Genomic DNA, 17,508 nt, shown 5'->3' with positions numbered 1-17,508 from the left:
CTTGACAATTAGTAGAATGAACAACAAACATGATTTTCCAATATATCACAAACCGTCCTTTACGGATATTAATATACATTACGATTCTACCAATCCTTATCAACACAAAGTAGCAACTTATAATAGCATGATTCACAGGTTAGTCAATAAATCTCTTTCAAAACAATAAAGAACTCAATATCATCAAACAAATTGCGGTTAACAATGGGTTCAAAGCCGATGTAATAAACAAAATATGTGCCAAGAAAGTCTACGCAAAAGCGATTCGAGACGTTTCTATTGATAAGGTAGATAATCAAAATTACAGAGCTTTAACGTATTTTGGAAAACCAATGGAAAAAGTGGCTTGATTATTGAGGAAACGAGATATTAAAATTGCATATAGAACAAGTAATACGTTGGGAAAGTTAGTTGACAATAATAAAGACAAAACATCCAAATTCAAGGAATCAGTAGTACATGAATCAAAGTGAGGAATGGGCCCTAAGGTATATATTGGTCAAACTGGCAGAGCATTCAGGAATCGAATCCAGGAACATCATACGAGCTATGTAAATATGAAAACAAATTGAAAATGTTCAATTTATTTTCTAGAAAAAACATCATATCTTTATCGAAAGGTTCGAAATTTTGCACATAGAAAATAAAGGTTTGAAACTGAATCATTTGGAAGCAATGAAAATAAATAAACTTGAAAATTCAAACATTCTAATGAACGACCAACTGGAGTTGAATAGATCACCATTATTGAACTTGTTTTCTTAAAAACCAAGAGAGAAATATTGATGTAGATGTGAGGTAATATGCTTCAGGTGATCATAATTGAACAGGTACCTTAGGTTGAGGTTTAGGTAACTTTTTGGAGGTGGACTCAATTATGATTACCTGTAGTATATAAATATTAGTGTTAGAAACAACTTAAAGATTTCAAATCACTTGATAAAGCTACTGTGCTAGCGAAACATGTTGTGATATATTTTTCAAATGAAGTTTGTGGAGATCAAATCATGAGGTGTAATTTTTGAAATATTTTCTTAATTATATAATCAAAAATTTATCGCAATTGAATATTTTTTGGGCAATGTACACGATTTCGTTGTTGAACATTTTGTTCAAATACTCTGATATTATCATTCTAAATGATTTCAGTATGCAGGCATCAGGTTGAGAATCATGATAACAAAATACAAAGTATATCACTGAAAGTAACCAATTGTGAAGTACATTTGTATAGACATTGTTCCGTACCATCCTCCTTTCACAATCACTACATCAATAGGACTGTGACACCGCAGTCCACACTCTCCTCATGCTATATGCAAATTCAAACATATGAATATTTCTAAATTTTCATTTCTGGTGGGAGAAAGATTCCGTAATGAACTCATTTCCATTTCACAACTGAATACCTATATATTGTTCAATGGAATTGTTCAGAACATTACAGAAAAATGTTCACTTTCGAATAGTACCACTTTCACAATTATATCATATTATTATGTGATTCTATAATCTGTCAATTAATAATTAATCATTCGAGAATACGTAGTATATATTTTTCATTTTTAACGTTTGATACAGACAAAGCGATCCACTCATTTGAATCATAATTAATACTCTAAGCAATACCTGCCGTGAAAGATTACACACAACGATCAGTCTGAGAGATCTTTCAAAAACAGATTTTCGTTAACTTGAATAGAGATAAGACAAATTTTCCAGGCAATAAATAACGTATATCCAAGTAAGACGTTATTGTGAGATTTTCTTTGGAAAGTATATATATATATATATATATATATATATATATATATATATATATATATATATATATATATATATATATATACATCCCGCTATTCTTTTTGCGTCCATACATTGTATATTTACATATGATCCAGCGTCCTCCACCTTTCTACGTCCGTATACGGACGCCGAAAGGTTTTTCTGTTATGGTGTCGTCATAATATCAATAAAGCGAGTGCACGAAAAAGTATTCAGTAATAGTTAATCTGGTGATTCATATTTTCGCGCCATAAATTGTCGGAAACCCCGAGTTTGGTCTGAATGATGGTTACGTCAGGACGCAAAAAAGGTTGTTGAATGTACAGCTAGTTCCCGAAAGTGGTTCATGTCTTTCTTCGCTAGGGGGTGTTCGCGTCGACACAAGTATATCTTGTTGTATATTTTTGCGACATGTCGCAGACAATTGAAACTCCGCAAATCTGACAACATTGTATATTCCGTGTATTCTATGGGAATGTCCAAAATTCATGAGAATTGGGTAGTTGTTCGTTCCGTGACAAATGATATGTGTTGTGTTGTGTTGTTCAATATGGAAAATTTGAGAGCAATGAATTCCAGTGCACGTTCCAGCAGAATACTCCAAATGTGCCTTAATTCTGGAACTGAGTCTATAAAATTACCAGAGAAAAATAATATTCTTCCTGAAGGTAAGAAATGAGTGTTGGATAATAGTAATGAGTTTGGTGTTTCCTTACAATTTGTGTACTTTTCATATTACAGTGCATATTATGAGTGCAATAGGTGAATGACGATAAATTGTTTCGAATATTACCTCGGAATGAAAAAACATTTTTAATGTCAATTTTTTTCTACAAGAGGTCACAGCGCGAGTTCTCGGCAAGAACGATGTCATGGGCTTTTGCACTGCTCACACTGCACTGCTACCTCTGTAATCTGTTAGTAACGATTTTCAAAATAATTGCATTTCTTCAAACAGTTATGTTCGACTAAAATTTCAAGAGATATTTTTTTCCACAAATAATCGATTTTGTTAGTGATCAAGGTACAAGCACTTGCATGCTGCAGCCTTTAAGATTAGAATTTTACGATATTTAGAGTGACCTAATTTGATGAGTTTTTCCACTACTTGACTCAAGAATATACTGTGTCCGAGATAAGAATAATCAGCATGGGGATATCGGAAACGGTAAGTGATATGGGGTCGATTGAATTAGAGAAAAGTAGCGCATTTATGTGCCTAATAATATGTCATTTGGGAAATTTTAATATTTCGAGTGATTTCGGAGATATCCGAGAAAAACCAAAATTTGTGAATTTCGTTTTTTTTTTTCAAATTCAAAACAAATAGCACTTTGCCATGAACACTTTTTAGGCAGAACGTAAGCAGAATTTTTTTGTGACGTTTCGTCTTGTAGAAAACATCATCAACTAAACCAAAGTATAGCCTGTATTGTACTCCATCGTGGATACAGCAATGTATTACATAATATGATTTCATGACCATTTCTCACGCCAAATGAGGAGTGATTACTTAATCTGCTTTTCCTCAATTTTAGATAGTAGTTACGCGCTGGAAAAAATGTCATATTTTGATACTCGAAGTAAATTGATTAGTCTTATTCAAAATAAAATTTAACTTACCACTTGCAGGAATTTTTGCGTTGCTGAATATAAAGATGAGTCGCAATTTCAAAAGTTTACTTCATGAAATGTAATTGTAATGTAATAATTAGGAGCTCTTATGTATTACAAAAAAATAAACAGAAATTCATAACAAGGGTTCAAATAACCCGTCGTTATTTTCTGAGCACAAGTACGCTCGTCTCACAGACGAATTTAAAGCTTGAGTTTACATATTGGGGACAATATTGTTAAAGGCCGCAGTAACCAATCTTAGCAAATCTTCTTCATTTTGAAAATTATGAGAGAACATTTGATTTTTGGTATATCTCCGAAGAAAAAAGTCTAGTGGGGTTAGGTCGGGGGACATTGCAGGCCATTGTGTCACTATGAGTACAAATTCACTGTCCTGGGCAGTTCAAATAATCACAAGCAATTCTAGCGTTATGTGCTTAATCACCACCTTGTTGAAACCAGCAGCTGTGAGTAACCCCTAAAGGCAAATTATGTAAGCGTCTTCCAAATCCTTCACTAACAAATTCATGTTCCGCTCTTTTGTTGAATCGTTTTGGTAGATGAAAGGCCCAATTACATTCGTACCGAGATTCTCAACCCACATGGTAAAATCGAAACGCTTATTAAAAATGCCATTGTTGGTGAATTAGGTAGGTAGCGAGATGTAAAATTAGGAACGGCAATATGTCAACAATTCTACCAAACAACAGTATTATTATGACAATATAACATTGAGGGTCACTTTTCCCAGCGCATACTATTTAAAATTGAAGAAAAGCAGGTTAAGTAATCACTTTTCATTTTGCGCGAAAAATGGTCATGAAATCATATTGTGTGATATGTTGCTACATTCAAAATGAAAAATGGAGTTGTATACAGGGTATACTTTAGGTTAGGCCCATATGAAAATATAAAGTTGATGATGTTTTCTACAAGACGAAACGTCGAAGAAAAATTCTGCTTATGTTATCGTGGAGTCCTCAAAAAGTGGTCTTGACAAAGTGCTATTTGTTTTACATTTCTTCCGAAAATAAATCTAGGAGAAAATAAAAACGAAATTCTCAAATTTTGGCTATTCTCGGATATCTCCGAAACTACTCATAATATTGACACTTCCTGAATGGCATATTATTAGGCACATAAATGCGCCACTTTCCTTTAATTCAATCGACACCGTAATACTTACCGTTTCTAATATCCCCATGCTGTTCATTTTTATTTGTATAACTGGGTTAGTGATAGTACAGATCCCCTTTTTTTGATTTAGATGGAAAACCTGATTTTTCTCACTATATAGCAATTTTTAGTGTAGACGAAAATTTTCAATTTTATAGATATAATTGAAGAAGATCAAGAATCAGTTTTTCTACTAAGTACCATAATGATACGGAAATATCTGACTCAAAAGTTAATATATTTTCCCATTATCTCAGAAATGGATATTAATTCTTTCAGTTATGCTAATTTCCGTTATTTTGAAGAGATTCACAAGAAATATGCTTCAAATTTTCTTCACAACTGTTGTAGTATATATAAACAAAAATTAATACCACTCTCAAGAATTTTAATAATTACTATGTGAGTTAATTTTGTTCATATTTTTCATGTTGAAAATCGCCAACAAATTTCCAACACATTTTTTTGCTGATCTTTATTAGTTTCTAAGTCAAATGTAGCTAAACCATGCTTTCAATTTTCTCTTCAAACAAAATTAAAATTTTCGAACTGTTTCAATCTCATTTTGAAACATGAAATTTTTTCGAATATTATTTTTTTTAAAGTAGTTTGTGGCTTGTCTAGCTGTACTTTCCGTCAATACTATTTTTCATTAAATAAAATGAAAACTAAAAATAAGTTCAGATCTTTTTTTACTTAGTCCTGAGTAACTTCTCAAGATTTGTTATTTCAAATGTTTAAAAAAAAGTGTATTCCATTTTATTTGTTCGGCTTCAGGCGATTTTGATATTAATATTAACATTTTCGAAGAAGATAATCGAATTTATATAAATTTTATTTTCTAATTTTTTCTAGGTTTTCCTGCATGTTCCAGTACTATACAAGATACACAAATTTTATCAATTCCATTGAAAATACATTCAGAAAATAACTCCGTAAAGAGTTGTTTGTTTTCATCTGACAGTGATGATGACCCAACTTATCTACCAGATTCTGATTACGACTGTGATGAAAATGAAACCATGGGATGTCGGACTGAAAATTATGCATTTCGAGTGAGTAAAATGAATAGTCCAAAATCTCTTTGTTTTATTCAAAATTCTGACAAACAATCCATTTCAACTCAAAATGTATATCAGACTGCAAAAATTGCCAAGTTGTTGATGCTAATGGAAAGAGGGGAAGCAGGAAACTACAAAGGAAAAACTTTAGATGAAATAGATTTGAAGATGGATGATGACATTCTGGAAGAAGAAGATGCAGAAAATTATGACATGAAAAATAATTTGGAAATTACTGAGGGCATAAATGATTCAGCCAATACTCTAGACGAAGACATTGAGGCATCGCAACAAAATATAAGAGAATCAATTCCCACAGTGAACAAAAATGCAAATAATTTCAAAAAGCGATTGCTAGTACCTCGGACAAATCAACAAAAAAAAGTTGTTACAAAATTCTTTCAGAATCACATCAATATGAAGAAACCTCCCAGACGACACGAATGTGAAAATCTGATAAGCAAATATCCTGAATTGCTGGAAAATAAGTCTTGGGCAAAAATCAAAGTATTCATCCAAAATGTATACAAAAAGAATATTTAATTTGGACTTTTACTTTTTTGTTTTGATGTTTTAGTCAATATTGATGTCAATGAATAAAGTTTCTTTTACTTTTTTGTTTTGATGTTTTAGTCAATATTGATGTGAATAAATAAAGTTTCTTTTTGATTTTTCAGTTTACTGATATAAAGTCTCCTGTCACACCATATCTCTTTTTTTATTCTCTTCATTGCATCATGTTGTAATGATATCTCATTACATTCACCATGAATCTATCGATTCGTGGTGAATGTTGCTAGTTCGGACTTCCACTGTCTAATATGGTGTTAACAGGTTCGAAATCAATGCTGTTGGGAAACAAATTTATTGTAGCATGAAAATTAAAATAAATCAATTACGGGTTGTACAAAAGCTAAGATATCAATTACAATTAACAATAAAACGTGATAATAAAAACAAACAAAAAACAGAAAAAAAATCACAGTAAAAAATAAGAAAAATTTATAAATCTATGAAAATAAGCTAAAAATTGAAAGATTTCGAACCAACTTACTTCAAACCAAGTTACTTTGGGTGATGACGTCAACACCCGAAGACGATTGTGGATACTAACAATCGAAACGTCGTCAAATAACTTGGTTTGAAATCTTTTAATTTTTCCTTTTTAATTTTCAGATTATTGTGTCTATATATTTTTTTTGTCTTATTTTTTCACTGTGAATGGAATGGAAGTCCCAACTAGCAACATTCAAGAACTTTTTACGTCCATACTGTATACAATTAGTGTCCCAGAGGTACAAATCTGTATGCATATACTGGTATTCTGGATATATACCCCTTCCACTCTATTCTCCTTGACTAGAAGTGGCAACACTGCAGGACGCAGAAATGATTACAGATTGAAAAATAAAATACTTGAGGACGCAAAAAAGGTTGATTAATATGTCGGAATTTGAAATATACAAGGAAGCCGAATCGGTTTCATTATGTACGGATTCAGAAATGGTGGTATGATATAAATATGTGGTAAACTCTTTTAATTTTGAAGTTAGTTTAATATACTTTGTAGCTATCTGTTGGAAAAAGCCTGAACTTCACATCTATCATTACAGAATCCTGTATACTCATATGGACGCAGAATCACCACCTTCATGTAAAGACGCAGAAATGATAGACGGATGTATATATATATATATATATATATATATATATATATATATATATATATATATATATATATATATATATATATTTTGCAATATATATATATACATATATATATATATATATATATATATATATATATATATATATATATATATATAAATATATTTTAGATGCCTTACTGAATATTTTTTAGGTATACATCCAAGTAAGACGTTATTGTGAGATTTTCTTTGGAAAGTATACCTCTTTCCTTCAACACTAGCTCCTTGATGTTGGTGAAACATTTAGCGATCCCAGTGAGTGATATCAGTATCTTATATATATATATATATATATATATATATATATATATATATATATATATATATATATATATATATATATATATATATATATATATATATATATATATATATATATATATAAAATCTAGAAAGGTTAATTCAGTCAAGCTGCTGGGAAATAATTCCATGAAAATGAATAGATAAGTACTTTTTGATCATCCCCATATTGATTTCAATTTAAGAGCCACCGGTAGACAGCTGTTTCAGCCTATTGGGCATCGTCAGTACCGTCAGCAAGTTGACTTGGGTGTCACACCAATAGGTGGTTCCACTTATGTTTCGCTTGTGTTTACGCAGCTATTTTTATCAAGTACTTTCTTGGTTTTTCTCATTTTGTCTTCAATCGAGGACCGCCTGCCCGGTACTGACGACGCCCAATAGGCAATATATATATATATATATATATATATATATATATATATATATATATATATATATATATATATATATATAAATATATATATATATATAAATATATATATATATATATATATATATATATATATATATATATATATATATATATATATATATATATATATATATATAAATATATATATATATATATATATATTTACATCCTGCGGGCATTTTGCGTCCTTTCGCAGACAAAGCATTTTGCGTCCACCAGAAGTAATGTATTTAGGATGAATATAATTGCGTATATTGAATATTTATGTTATTTCAAAAACGAGACACTATTTCATATTTCTCTATTTTCAAAAAAAAAATATACGATTTTTTCACTTTCGAGTGATTTTGTTTCCTTTCTCTTCACTATCTATATTGATTCCTCCCTGTATATTTTGCTCACATGTCTAGCACTTTTTTGCATCCTCAAATGTATACTATTTGTACATAACAACTATTTTGCATCCCCGATGTTGCCAAAGAATCAAATCGTAAGATACCAATTTAAATTTAGATTTCACCACTCTCATTCACGTTTTGTCTTTCCCGACATATGTTAGGACGACATATGTTAGGACATAAAATAAAAGTTTTATGAAAATGTTGTGAAAAAGTTATGAACAGAGATGAAGAATAATTTTTTAAAAACAATCCAACTTCCAAATTCAGTACAAAATTTTATTTGATTGAGTGATCGAAATTCTTTTTAGTCATGTCAATAGTAAAGTTATTTGTATCAATAAAGGAAGTGGTCCAAAATATTCATTTGAGATAGTTACAGAGAAATACTTATCAAAAATGGGAAGAGAAATGAAATCAAATGAACAATTAGAAGGAAATTGAAAAAATATTAGAACACTTAAATACGTATGCTTAAAATATGTTTTTCCGTTCACAATCTGTCGCACTCCTACGAACGAAAACTCTCAGACGTAGAAACTTGTGTAAAGGACTGATAAGGTCTTACATTTTAACGTGTGCTTCCTAACACTGGTTGGACGATAGCAAGTGAAAATCGATCGTTCAGCCTGCGCTGCGGCTTGAACTATCGGTCGATTGAGAGAGTGAACAAAGCACCCACGTCGAACCGCCCGGCAACCGACCTTATTTCTAAAGAAAACAATTTATTGTGGTCTGAAGTGATCCTCATAAACTTCTGCACCTTGACCTGATTTCCTCTCTAATTGAAGATTTTTTGAATATTATTTCCCATTTAAAATATTCAAACGACGATATACAAACTAATAAAAAAAGTAATCTAAATCGTGGATTATCAATTACAGAACAGCTTCCTCTGAATCTGTTTAAAAAAATCCGAATAGACGAGAATACCGGCAAAATCTTTAATTTTCAAGAACTTAACTATTACTAATTTAACATTTATTTTCTACATTTGAAATAATAAGGTATCTAATCCTAGTTTATTTATTGAATTATCTAACTTCATTGTAACAAATAAATTTCAATAAAATTTAAAATTTCATCTTTTAAATTTATTTAAAAAAAAATTTATACCAATTAATCAGTACTGATTAAATCATATTATTTGTATAACCGCAACTGCTGGCACACATTTTGTTAATATTATTTTCATTATCAAATCAAAATTTCTTCAATATTTGATATTATTTATTGCAAATTATTTTTATTTAAATAATTCATTCACTCAAACTCATATTGAAATTAAAAAAATAATAATTCATAGGCTTGAATCAAATCTATTAAAATGTTAATGAAAATCAAAAATTACATTTTTTTATTTCAATTTTTTTTTATTCAAATTTTGAATTTCAAACTTATTTTTAGTCCAAAAATTTTTACTGAAGAAATTTTTTTTTCACTGAAAAAGTTTTTTTATTTTTTCATTATCAACTTATTGATTTAAACTTGAAATGAATCTTATTAGAATTTCTTATTCTGAATTTTTATCTCTTATATTGAAAACAATCAATCAGAATTGAATTATTTAATTATCTGATTTATTTCTCTATCTTTCAATTTCTTTTCAAAGTAAAATTCAAAATATCTATTTAATTATCCATTAAGTAATTCCACTAATGATTTATATTCTTACCTGTATGATAGTTCATCAAGTAGATCCGCTAACGCTTTCAATTACCCTTTTTAAATAGACATTTCCCCAAAATTCTATCTATACAATAATCTTACTAGCACCGCTAACATTTCTAGTTATCCCTTTTTGAATAGAAATGTTCCCAAAATTCTATCTATTCTGTTAAATAGATAGAATTTTGTTATCTATTCTGTTGCATAGTTAGCGGAGCTAACTGGATTGTTAACCAATTAGGTTAGGTTAGGGAGCAGTTAGCTCCGCTAAAGGTTTCAATCACCCTTTCTAAACAGAAATTTTTCCAAAATACTATGTATTCAACAGTCTCAAGTAGCTCTGCTAACATTTTCAATTATCCTTATTTTGAAGATAAACTTTTCCAAAATGCTGTCTATTCAACAATCTCAAGTAGCTTCGCTAACACTTCCAATTCTTCCTTTTTCAAATAGAAATTTCTCCAAAATTTTATCTATTCAAAAGTCGCAAGTAGCTTTGCCACCATTTTCAATTATCCTTATTTTAAATAGAAATTTTCCCAAAATTATATCTATTTACCAGTCTGAAGTAGCTTCGCTAATATTTTCAATTATCCCTATTTTATATAGACATTTCCCCAAATATCTATCTATTCAACAGTCTCTAGTAGCTCCGCTAACATTTCCAATCATCCTTAATTTAAATAGAAGTTTACGCAAAATTTCATCTATTCAACAGTCTCAAATAGCTCCGCTAACATTTTCAATTATCCTTATTTTGAACAGAACTTTTCCTAAAATTCTATATATTCAACAATCCTACTAGCTCCGCTAACACTTTCAATTATCCCTTCTCAAATAGAAATTTTCCCAAAATTTCATCTATTCAACAGTTTCTATCAGCTCTGCTAACATTTTCAATCATCCTTATTTTGAATAGAAGTTTCCGCAAAATTCCATCTATTCAGCAGTCTCAAGTAGCCTCGCTAACATTTTCAATTCTCCTCATTTTAAATAGAAATTTTCCCAAAATTCTATCTATTCAACAGTCTCCAGTAGCTCCGCTAACACTTTCGATTATACCTATTTTAAATAGAAATTTCCCCAAAAGTCTATTCAACAGTCTCAAGGAGCTCCGCTAACATTTTCAATTATCCTTATTTTAAATAAAAATTTCTCCAAAACTCTATCTATTCAACAGTCTAAAGTAGCTCCGCTGATATTTTCAATCATCCCTATTTTGAATAAAAATTTCCCCAAAATTCTATCTATTCAACAGTCAAGTAGTTTCGCTAACATGTTGAATTATCCTTATTTCGAATAGAAATTTCTCCAAAATTCTATCTAATCAACATCTCAAATAGCTCCGCTTACACTTTCAATTATACCTATTTTGAATAGAAATATCCCTAAAATTCTATCTATTCAACAGTCTCAAGTAGCTCCGTTAACATTTTCAATTATCCTTATTTTAAATAGAAATTTCTCAAAAATTCTATCTATTCAACAGTCTCAAGGAGCTCCGCTAACATTTTCAATTATCCTTATTTTAAATAAAAATTTCTCCAAAACTCTATCTATTCAACAGTCTAAAGTAGCTCCGCTGATATTTTCAATCATCCCTATTTTGAATAAAAATTTCCCCAAAATTCTATCTATTCAACAGTCAAGTAGTTTCGCTAACATGTTGAATTATCCTTATTTCAAATAGAAATTTCTCCAAAATTCTATCTAATCAACATCTCAAATAGCTCCGCTTACACTTTCAATTATACCTATTTTGAATAGAAATATCCCTAAAATTCTATCTATTCAACAGTCTCAAGTAGCTCCGTTAACATTTTCAATCATCCCTATTTTGAATAGAAATTTCCCCAAAATTCTATCTATTCAACAGTCAAGTAGTTTCGCTAACATGTTGAATTATCCTTATTTCAAATAGAAATTTCTCCAAAATTCTATCTAATCAACATCTCAAATAGCTCCGCTTACACTTTCAATTATACCTATTTTGAATAGAAATATTCCTAAAATTCTATCTATTCAACAGTCTCAAGTAGCTCCGTTAACATTTTCAATCATCCCTATTTTGAATAGAAATTTCCCCAAAATTCTATCTATTCAACAGTCAAGTAGTTTCGCTAACATGTTGAATTATCCTTATTTCAAATAGAAATTTCTCCAAAATTCTATCTAATCAACATCTCAAATAGCTCCGCTTACACTTTCAATTATACCTATTTTGAATAGAAATATCCCTAAAATTCTATCTATTCAACAGTCTCAAGTAGCTCCGTTAACATTTTCAATTATCCTTATTTTAAATAGAAATTTCTCAAAAATTCTATCTATTCAACAGTCTCAAGTAGCTTCGTTAACATTTTCAATTATCCTTATTTTAAATAGAAATTTCTCCAAAATTCTATCTATTCAACAGTCTAAAGTAGCTCCGCTAATATTTTCAATTATCCCTATTTCAAACAGAAATTTCTTCAGAATTCTATCTATTCAAAACATATTTCGGTGTATCCTTTCCGAGGTTCTGGTCTATCATATATATTTCTCACAATCGTAGAATCTTTATTTAGAGTCGTAGGGGGCTGTAAAAAATCATTCCTCAGAGCCGTAGGAGACTGTGTGGCATCACTAAGTTTTCAGAAACGCAGGTTAATAAATGCACAAAATGGAAATCTCATATAACTTCGCTCATGCTTTCAATTATCCCAATTTTAAATAGTAATTTCCCAAAAAATTCTATCTATTCAACAATTAAATAGTCACTAACACTTTCATCTATCTTTTTCAATAGAATTTCCTCCCGAAATCCTATTTTATAACCATATTTTTACCTCGAGAATATTCAAAAAAAAAAATTTAATGAATTGAAAATTTCTGATAACGTTTTTCAATTCAACATATTTTGCAAAAAAAATTTTTTCCACAAATTTTGAAAAAAATTCAGCCCATTACAAAAATTCTATGAAACCTAGTAGAATTTTTGCGATTTTTTAAAGGCACCTTCCTCAAAATCGGCCAAAATTGAGTATTTTTTTTGCGTACTTTTTGCTTTCAAATTTTATTTTTATAACTTATATAATTCAAACAAATTAGCACCTAAAACTTTCAAAATTGAATTTTTAATAATCTTACCGATAAATTATCATTGGCAATAATTCAATTCATATGATTTTTATTCTTTAATTATATGAAGACTTTTTGGTATATTAAGGATGAAAGAACCTTTTTTTTCGAATAATTTTATGGTATTATTTAAAAACTATATTTATTAATAATTTATTATATTTTGTTGATTATACATAATTTTATTTATATACTAATGATTATATTATTTTCAATTTTTAGTACCTACTTTAATATTGAATATAATTCCGATAACTTTGTGTAATGTAATTTTTTGCATTTTTTTGTTTCTTTTTTCTTAGGACTTTTCCTGATGAAAAGTTTTTACTGGAAAATTCCTATGAAAATAAACATAAACTACCAGAAAAAACTATGCAGCAAAAGTTCATAAAAAAATTACATAAGCTTTTTCTAATAAAGGCCTTGGTATGAGTTATAAGAAAAAGTATAAGAAAACATAGGGGAAAATCCCCGTCATAGAGTTTCTCTAATATAATAAATTAGCCAAAAATGCGCGATACCTGACAAAAGAATAATTTTTATAGAATCAATCATGTGTGAAATTGCCCACCACCACACTCTCGTAAATTACATTCAATGGCATTACCCATTTCTACAAATATCAAAAATTTGTGTACATTGAATACTTAAATGTATAAAGATAAGCTAATTAAGCTCCTGGATCCATACCCCATTGATAAAGGTTTCACCCCTTTTCTTCATAATTATTAATATATTCAAATTATTATTTTTTCCTTTTCAATTTTTGGTGCTCTGATTGCCATTTCTACATATTCTTGATTTGGAATATGGATTGGTTTGGAAATTGATTTTCTTTCAATTATTTCCTTATTGAAATCTCCGCAAAGAATATACCCCCCTGAATCACAAATAAAATAATTTATCACGCAAAGATTGGTATCTGTAGTTGTTTTGTTTTCAACTTTGATATTAAATAATTTAAATGAATTCATTTTCAGAAATTTCAATTTTTTTCATAAATTTAATATTGAATTCAGCCCTTCTAGTGGAAATTGGAATAGCAGAAATAGCATTTACTCGATTAACTTAGCAAAAATTGAGTCCTATAGTTATTTCAATGTATAATCTGAATACAATTAATTTTTTTGTTTTCCTTTCTGCTATAGTGAGAGGAATTTTAGGATTAAATCAAATTAGATTACGAAATATTTTATCTTATTCCTCTATTAATCATATAGCTCAAATATTAGCAAGAATTTTATTTATAAAAATAATTTGATTTTGGTATTTCTGAATTTAATCTCTAATTTTAATAGACATTATTTTTAATATATTTGAAATTCTGCAAATTTTTCATTTAAAACAATTTATATATTCAATAAATTAGTATAAATAAAGAAAATCATTTTTTATTATAATTTTTTTTATTTGGGATGTTTACCCCCTTTTCTAGGATTTTTACCTAAATGACTGATCACTGATAGTTTAATTGAAAATTATTTTGTACTAAAACAAAATTTAATTACTTTTACATTAATTCCTATGTTCTTATATATTCTCACCTCCAAATTTGTAATTTAAAATCATTTTTGACTATAAGACTGGCATACATTTTCATTTCGTAAATAAATTTACAATTTATTGCTTATTCTCAGCCATTCCACCGAACAAATGGTTATTCTCGACTTATAAAAATATTGAAACTTTATATTTTATTTTTGGAGTATGAGTATATTAGGTACTTCATTAAGAATTTCAATTCGAGCAGAATTGACAAACCTTGGAACTTCAATCGGTAATGATCAAATTTATAATGTTATCTTAACTGCTTATGCTTTTGTTATAACTTTTTTATAGTTTATCAACTTCAACTTTTCAGACTTCAATACAAATATATGGAAATTCTGATCTGGGAGTCCCGAAGTCACGTTTAATGGGTATTACAGGGTTGCCACGACTTTTGGTCAAATAGGAGTCAATTTAATGCGTGGAGTGAAATGAAAATATACATTATGTATATAACGCTCGCGCTCCCAATCGGATTTATGATGAACTAAAAATGTATATTTACTTTCATTTTTGGCACTAACTTACTTCCATTGAATTGTCTATTACTGACATCTGGTAAGGGGAGAAGGAAAATTATCTCAACCAGAAACAAGCTATGAATATATCCGTTGGAAATCTGTAATATGGTTGGTCTCGGTCGTTTATCTAGAGAGATATTTACGATGACTATTTTGCGTCCGATATACGGACGTAAAATAGTCACGGAAGCAAAATGTAATGTACCGAGCCTATTGATGGACGCAAAATGATGCTAGGGATATAAATATATATATATATATATATATATATATATATATATATATATATATATATATATATATATATATATATATACAGTGTGACCCATTTAAGATGGAAGCACCCTTATAAAACTTACATTTTTCAACCGATTGGATTTTTTTTTGTTAGGTAGATATTCAAAAAGTCTATAAGGACACCAAATATCATGAATAAATCTCAATTTCCAGGGCCAACTAATCTTATTTTTCAAGGTCAAAAAATCTAAAAAAATTACCAGCGATTTTTTTAGAAAAACTCTGACTACACCACTGGATTTGTGACATTTTCAAATGGGTAACATGTAAATTACGTTGAAATGCGTCAATCAATAAAAAAGTTATAAAGGAATGAAATTTGAAAAATATGCCGTTTAATCAACCCACCAATTCATGTTCAGGAATTTTATGAAAATTCTGAATACACCACTGGATTCAGGATGTCTTGAAATATCACTGGTCACAGTTTCATCGAAATCTGTTCAGTAATAAAAAAGTTATAAGGGAATGAAATTTGAAAAATATGTTGTGAAATGAAATTTTAACAACGTTCTTACTACACCACTGTTGATTATTGAAAAAATTATTGGGGTGATTATTGCAATGTCGTACAATTATAACATCTGAAAATCATGATGGTAAAAATAGTCTAAAATAGTCTATAGGTATTTCTCGAAGTGGAGTGGATACATAAACAAGTACAATCAGGAGAGAACTCCTGGTTAATCTTCATGAAAACAATTTCAACAATATAAGACAAGTCTAATGTACTCCCAATAGAAATTATAACGAAAAAAATATGCAATGGATAATAATTATTATCATTCCAGTAGGTAACATTAGCTGTGATTTCTTCCTTTTGTTGAATAGCAAAAAATGAGATTTGCAATTTTAACTGCCTGTTATTCAGAATGCATTAATGAAATAAACAAGTTAGCTGTGACTTACAGTTTCTCATCTATTTATTTGCGCATGAATTGTCATTTTGTTAAATTGTCATTTTGTTACGCACCATTAGTGAACTGAATAATTTGTGTTTCAAAATAAAAACAGATAATGGCTCAATTGTCAATTCAAGAAAAAATCGAAATTATACGTCTTTCCGGTGATGATTACCGGAGTGAGAGAGAAGTAACTAGAATATTCAATGAAAGACACCCAAATCGTCCAGCCATAAGTAACAGCACGGTACATAAAATAAACCAAGTTTTCAATCGGACTGGAGCAGTAACCACATATATTTTAAAGAACAATATACGAAGAAGGAACGAAAATAACCAGACTATATTAGATTACTTCAGAAATAATCCAAATAGTAGTTTGAGGGATGCCAGCTTAGATTTAAACTTACCTAGGGATAATGTTAGGCGATGTCTGAAGAAAAATAAATTGAGGCCATTTAAACCAAAGTTTTTACATACTCTGGAACTAGGTGATCAAAAAAACGATTGGAATTCTGCTTATGGGCCCAGGGCGAGTATCTTAATGACAGGCAATTTTTAAAGAAAATTTTATTTAGTGATGAAGCTAGTTTCACAACAAATGGAGTGGTTTCATCACAAAATATTCGCTATTGGGCCACTGAAAATCCTAACTGGGTGATAAACTGTAAAAGGCAGTATTCAGAAAAAGTGAACGTTTGGTGTGGAATACTGAATGAAAGGATAATTGGACCATTCTTTTTCGACGGCAACATGAATGGCGCAATTTTCCTACAATTTTCAAGGAATGAATTTTCGGACGCGATAGATGAACTTCCCCTTGCAGAAACAAGAAATTTATATTTTCAGTTAGATGGTTGTTCCATACATAATGCGGGAATTGTGAAGAGTTGGCTGAATCAAAATTACCCTAATCGTTGGATAGGAAGGGGGAGTACATTAATTGGATGGCCACCAAGATCGCCTGACCTTACTTCACTCGATTTTTTTC

At 29.6% G+C, this 17,508-nt stretch overlaps 2 protein-coding genes across 5 annotated transcripts in view; one reads left to right on the top strand and one right to left on the bottom strand.

The window, feature by feature from the left end:
• The window catches only part of LOC111514372 (uncharacterized), a 57,623-nt gene that overhangs the window by 35,914 nt on the left and 4,201 nt on the right, over positions 1 to 17,508 (bottom strand). The window lies entirely within an intron of this gene.
• On the top strand, positions 2,262 to 7,363 carry LOC141483486 (uncharacterized). Of its 4 annotated transcripts, none has more exons than XR_012466119.1 (3): positions 2,262 to 2,453; positions 5,434 to 7,148; positions 7,193 to 7,352. XR_012466119.1 is itself a non-coding variant. In XM_074178157.1 (3 exons), exons 1-3 carry the CDS (start codon positions 2,312 to 2,314, stop codon positions 6,180 to 6,182), a joined length of 807 nt encoding a protein of 268 aa, XP_074034258.1. In that variant the 5' UTR covers positions 2,288 to 2,311; the 3' UTR covers positions 6,183 to 6,256. The 4 variants fall into 4 exon arrangements, 1 of the variants encoding a protein (XP_074034258.1); XR_012466118.1 differs by having other exon boundaries at positions 2,263 to 2,453; positions 7,210 to 7,363; XM_074178157.1 differs by lacking the exon at positions 7,193 to 7,352 and having other exon boundaries at positions 2,288 to 2,453; positions 5,434 to 5,633; positions 5,718 to 6,256.

The sequence above is a fragment of the Leptinotarsa decemlineata genome, unplaced genomic scaffold (genome assembly GCF_025532065.1).
Source record: "Leptinotarsa decemlineata unplaced genomic scaffold, Ldec_3_MD MMD2_tig00003557_RagTag_RagTag, whole genome shotgun sequence".
In the NCBI taxonomy this organism is placed as follows: Eukaryota; Metazoa; Arthropoda; class Insecta; order Coleoptera; family Chrysomelidae; genus Leptinotarsa; species Leptinotarsa decemlineata.
Note: the sequence above shows the minus strand (reverse complement) of the source record. Positions and strands in the feature narration are given on the sequence as shown.